The following is a 6292-nucleotide window of genomic DNA, read 5'->3' as shown; positions in this document are numbered from 1 at the left end:
GGTCTCCTGAGGCTCCAAACCAAAGAATGAAAAGAGATGCTCTGTTCTTCCCTCACCTTCCATTTTGGTTCTTTTTCCTGTTACCTATGGTAATATTACCCTAAAGGTAGTTCCGCATTTCCTCATCTAGCATTCTCTTTGTCTATTTGCTTGGATTTCTCGATGTGACTTAGCTCTAAGAACATGAATACCAACGAAGGCAGAAATTGTCTTGGGCATCACAGGATCCCTAGAACCTGGCACAAGGTCTGGCAATAGTGGGTAATAAATTACAATCACTGAAACTGAGTTTTATCCTTTCTTTCCATTACTTTCTGGGCTCCAACCTCTTACCATATGTCACGAAGGCCAGCCACCAGTCTAGACTCCCAACCCCTGTAAAATAGTAGCTGATGCATATGCACCCACAAGAGGTGCAGAGATCAAAGAAGTGTGTGGAAGACTGTGGCACCTTCAGAGAGCGCCCCCCGCTGTGGCCTGTCCTTTGCACACAGCACATTACTAACGGTCCCATAACTGTGTTGAAGATTAATCCAGTAAAAATTGATGTTGGACATTGTTAATAAATGTATTTAAACTATTTAGAGGACGTTTTTGCAAGATATATAAAAGGAAGGAGATATTTGAAGGAGATATTTGGAGATGTTTTATAAAAATGTATTTTCAACAATGAGAGAAATGTTTTCTTACAAAAGAATATGAACCCAAACTGGAGGCTCAAAACTATAGAGAAGTATTGATGATCTTAATTTTTTAATTTTTGGTTAATGCTTATATGGCTTCATATTTTAATAATATGGCCTACAATTTGTCTTTTCTTTCTCTTCGGACTTGCATCTCAGCTGAAGAATGTTTATAATTATCATTTATTTGTATCTCTATTTATATAAAATATAACATCATATATTACACATTATGAAGTAGATTTATTTATATAACTTATGTTTTAAATATATATAATTGTGTACTAATTACATAATTTTGTTTTATAATCTATCAATTGAAAAAGTGAGTTTACTTACATAAACTTTATTTTTCTCTAACCAAATTTTCCCCAGTATTTAAATTTTTTTCTAAAAATGTAGCCATTTTATTCATTTAATGACACCACATCTTTATTATTGATTATTTTATTAACATAGAATTGCTATCTTTATTTTGCTTGCTATTCTTGACTTGGAAAGTATTTTTTTAATAAATCTCTACTTCCTTAAAGCCCACAAGGAGCATTATGTGATTATGAATTATGAATTATTTTATGTATATCATATGTTACAAAATCAAATAACATGAATATTAAGACTTGATTAAATGAAAAATACATAATTACATGTTATGTTTAATATTTTTAGTCTAATATCAGCTTCAGGTTTCACTTATCAATTCTGTTTTGGTTGCTGTTATGGACTGAATTATGTCCCCCCTTAGAATTCATATGTTGAGTTCCTAACCCCCAGTAACTCAGAATATGACTGTTTTTGAAGACAGGGTCTTTAAATGGGGGATTAAGTTTAAATGTGGTCATTGGATAGGCTCTAATCTTATATGACTAGTGTCTTATAAGAAGAGGAGATAAGGAAACAGAGAAGCACAGAGGGAAATTCATGTGAAGCCACAGGGAGATGGCCATCTACAAGCCAAAGAGAGGCCTCCGAAGAAATTTATATTTATAGCCTTATCTGTCTGAGCTACCTTAAATTTTCCTCAGGCCTTTTTAGTGACTTCAGCATTTAATCGGGTCATATTGTTCTTAATCTCTTCCCCAACATGGTCAACCAGATTTTCTTTTGCAGATATCCATTATGTGATTCGGTTCTCTTTAAATGGTTATAACTAAAGTATAAGTTATTCCTGGTCTGTTCTGATGAGTTTATAGTATTGTGAATTCTTACCTGATCTTTCTCCAAATTTGAATTTTCCATTTTTTATTAATGTAGCAAAATGTAATTTAAGACTAATGGTCAGATCCACCCTTTGACACATACTTACTTAAAAAATGTTGGTCTTTTAAAAATGGGATGCTATGAGCAGATTTTCTCTCACCAGTGTGTGTATAATCTCTCCAGCTTCCAATTTAAGTAGAAATAGAGGAAATCTTTCCACGTTCTTATAGTTCAGGAAAATGATCACAAGTATTCTCCTTAAGAGAAGAATCCTACCCACAGAGACAAGCCTGACAGTTTTCTGCTGAGATTTGTTTATTGAAGAACAAACTCCATATATTTGTCTCCTAGAGGAACTGGTTCTCTGTGTGGAATCTGCCAAAGGGAACTTGGTGACCTTGAGCATCAGAGAAACTTGCATAATCCATAATTTCTCAAAAAAAGTGCACCATGGCTTCTCCTATGAGAGAAATCACATTTTTTTTTTTAAAGGAAGGCTTTGGAGACCTTAAATTAAAAGTTTCTTATTCTTAGATTGAGCCAGGCAAATAAGTACATAGCATGAAAGGTGAGCAATTAACCTCTGAGCTTGGTGAATAAAAAAATTCAATGTGCTAATACAACCCAGTGTCAAGAGCAAAAAAAATTGTGTAAATTTTCTTTTATCTGCCACTTAATAATATAATGGTAAGTTTCTCATTTTCCTCGCTTCAGTTTCTTTCTATTATCCACTTTTACTCTCTCTCTCTCATTCTTTCTCTTCTTACTTAACTTTGTAAATATTATGATTATCAGTGAACCATCTCACTCTTAAGCTTCATAGCAACATCCAGCTTATTAGGTAGCTATAAAGTTTTCTGACTCTGTGAAAAAGGCTCTTACTACAAATAATATATGGATATTTGAATTCAGCACTTACATAACACTGTTGCAAAACAAACATTTGTTGGAATATATTACTCCATCAGATCCACAGAGAGGCATATATTCCTTGGTGCATACCTTAGAATATTTGGTGCACTTGATCTTCCCATATCAAAAAAAAAAAAAAAAAAAAAAAAAAAAAAAAAAAAAAAAAAAAAGAAAAAGAAATAAGAGAAAACAATATCAAATCATTAAATTATAGAAAATGAACTTTTTAAAGACCTTGAGGGATTATTTAGTCCAAAATTCCACATGCAAAAAGATATACCCTCTGTAATTACATAATCTGACCCAATTAAGAGCTATGAATGAAGATTGTAGAGTCTTCTTCTGGGTAAATCAATTAACTATACTTCGGGCCATCTGGTTAGGCTGGCCAGATGTTATATCTATGACTATATAAAGTCACAGATAATACCTAGAATACTAATTTTAAAATAGTTTTTCTCTATGAAAATGAGGAATTTGTGTAATATTTTATATTAAAAAAATAAAATTATTTACTTACACATTTATTATCATGAAGTTTTCTGAGTCGAAATGTTTTTTTTCTGGAAGAGAAAATTTTACTGAATGGATAATACAGTTACTTTATATTTCATAATCTACAGAGTAAAAATATAGTCATATGTAATTTTGTGTTGTCTGATCTGTACCAAGAATGAGAAATTCCGGTTAATATAGCCAACTACAGTTAACATTTTTGATGGACGACCATTTCGTAAACAAATAAAAATTCTTCAGAGCAACACTTAAAAGGAGATCGGGCATTTTAAAACTAGTTCATGAATATTAAGATGAAAATCAAAGGCATAGTGTAGTGCAAAAATATTTTTACAGTTAAGTAAAAGAAAATCCGTTCAGTCAATCTCAGGCACTCATAGTGTAGTTAATTTTGTTATTGTTACTTTTTCTCTCTGAGTTTTAGGTTCATGATTTCTAAAAAGAAGATGCAAGATAACATAATAAGAGTTCATCGGTCTTTAAGCTACTATGGTTTTTATCAGTGCTTGAGTTGAATATCTAAGAGACTTTATTCTGGTTAAATCTTGCTATTACTTGACTGTAAATTTCAGAAGGCCTAATAAGAAAATAAGAAAAAAGGAGGAAAATGATGGGAAGAAAGAAGAGCTCATTTCTATGTGTATTTACTCTGTGTATGTTGCTTAGCTAAGCCTTGACATGCCTATCACAGTGAATTCTAAATGCTATTATATTTTCCATCTTATAGATGAGAATACTGAAAGTGTAGTGGATTGGGTATCTGCCTAATGTCACAGATCTACTAAGTGCAGTTTGTATTCTAGTTCAGAGGTCAGACACCAAAGGCCATGATTTTAACCAGTAATCATAAAGCAATGAACTCATATTGCTGGAATGGCTGGTAAGAACCACTCTTTCATTCTCCTAGAAGTTGAGATATTGTTTCTAGTGAGGACCTGGTATTTAATTTATAGAGCTGGTGGCGAGGGGCAGTCCAACTAGTTCCTACTACCCATTTATACTTTCAGTCTATTCCCCAGACTTTTCCAGACAACCATGAGAAGCAACATGAATTTCCTCTGGGGTATGAGGAATAGATTAATATAGATGGCTGTCTTTTGAGTTCTTGTTATGCTATAAGAATAACATAACACAGGAGATTCATGGAATTTTGATCAAGATACATTTCTTGCCTGAAACTCAGTTACTCTAAATGTAAATGTAGGGATAAAAATGTCTATATGTAGCAGCTAATGGCCAAGGGATAGTGTATAATATGAATGAGAATTTGGCCAGATAGTAAAGAAATATATATATATATATCCTCAGAGATAAAGCTAAATTTATTTATTTATTTTTATTTTAACAAAGCGATGTCCAAAGAGTATTGAAGGAGCATGACAAAAGATACAATACTTACTTGTTTAGCTTGCAATACATGCATTCATTACCGTAACTTTTCTTGTCTGTGCCACATACTGGTTTCAATTTCTTTGTGCATGCAAACTCAGAGCCTTTTTTCATGTATTGGGAGCACTTCACCTGTAATTGAAAAAAATAAATAAATAAATAATGTCCTACATTCTCTTTCTTCAATTCTGTGGTCAATCTCATATCAAAATGGTAAAAGAGAGAAGAGAGTGGAAAGAATACTAGCCTCTCCAACTTTCACCAAACGTGTCTAGAAGATTGTCTATGGACCAGGTGCTACACCACAAAAATTTATCAGACCTAGAACATTCCTTAAGTAAAATAAGAATTAGCTGTTTAAGAAGGAAATATTCATCTCTCCTTTTAGGGTTATAATGAAATTCCAAAGAAATAGTGAATGTGAAAAACATTTAGTAAAGTTTAAAATGCTACCCAAAGGTAAAAGTTTACTTTATCTGCTGGCCTCCTTTTGCAGAAAGATTCCTTTTACAGCCCTTAAAGAAAGAAGTAACACCAAAAGAAGAAGAATAGAAAGTTTTACTTCCTGAGGAATTAGTTCAGTCCACAGTGAGCCAGTTTAACTATTTCCCTAGCTCCATTTACACATTAGCTGTGATTTCATTTTTGCGAAGACCACACAGAGAAGGTTGCACTCACCAATGTCCCTCTTGCTTTATCATGTGAAGAGAGTTGAATGAGATGCAATTGAAGAGAAGGAATTGGAGAAAGAGCAAATTCCGCAGTTAGACATGCAAATCTGAATTCACCGTAACTAAAACCATCTCCTGACGCCCCTTGCCCAGGCCAGACCTAAGAGAGATCACTACTTTACTCAGGCCCAACTCAAGGTAAAGACATATGTATGTGATCCTGATTAAGTAGACAAACAAACAAACAAACAAAACTAGAGAGGAAATCCCTTGTTATTGGAGGAAGGGCTGCCACAGGTCTCTAAGAGTTTCTGTGGGCATGCCCAGGGTAGGGTTGAGTAATGGTTTCAAAGCTGCCTAAGTGGTTTCTGAAAGGTCAAGTCAGAAATCTGAGGGATCCTGATCAGGAACTGAGTGAAGAGCTGACAATCCTTTTATCCTTCTCAGTCTCTCCTCCTCTTCCTGAAGATCCGACCCACCCCCATTTCATTAATTAAACCAATCCAAATTGATACCTTCTAAATTTTCTTCTGACTTTAACATTCTATAATTGCTGAAGGCTATTATACAGTTAACATAATAAAGGCATGAGTATTTAAAGTAAACCCTAATTTACCAGATGGAGAGACAGCCCAGGCGGTGGATGCTAGAGCAAGGATGGCAAAAGCAGTGATGATCTTCATCGTGATGCTGAATGAGGGTGGAAGAGGTATGCTGCTCTGAGGCAAGAAGTCAAGAGAGAGAGAGAGAGAGAAAAGAAAACAGTCTGCCAAATACATGCATATACAGTGCATATATATATATATACACAAGGCAGAGCCCCACCCTCATTAAAAATTGACCTTTTCAATGATGATTAGCTCATAACCCAAGCTAGGGCACTTTTTTTTTTTTTTTCAAGGAAAGCTTCCTTATTATCTT

The 6292-nt window shown here is 33.9% G+C and overlaps 1 protein-coding gene across 1 annotated transcript; it reads right to left on the bottom strand.

Moving 5' to 3' along the window:
* Positions 1-2242: 2242 nt before the first annotated feature.
* On the bottom strand, positions 2243-6054 carry LOC120581197 (double-headed protease inhibitor, submandibular gland-like). The gene is made up of 5 exons (XM_039835934.1): positions 5941-6054; positions 4711-4832; positions 3316-3358; positions 2803-2909; positions 2243-2343 (listed from the first exon to the last, which is right to left on the bottom strand). Exons 1-5 carry the CDS (start codon positions 6052-6054, stop codon positions 2289-2291), a joined length of 441 nt encoding a protein of 146 aa, XP_039691868.1. The 3' UTR covers positions 2243-2288.
* Positions 6055-6292: the final 238 nt, after the last annotated feature.

The sequence above is a fragment of the Pteropus medius genome, unplaced genomic scaffold (assembly GCF_902729225.1).
Source record: "Pteropus medius unplaced genomic scaffold, Ma_sr-lr_union100, whole genome shotgun sequence".
NCBI lineage: Eukaryota > Metazoa > Chordata > Mammalia > Chiroptera > Pteropodidae > Pteropus > Pteropus medius.
The sequence above is the reverse complement of the archived record's forward strand: the minus strand, read 5'-3'. Positions and strand labels throughout refer to the sequence as shown.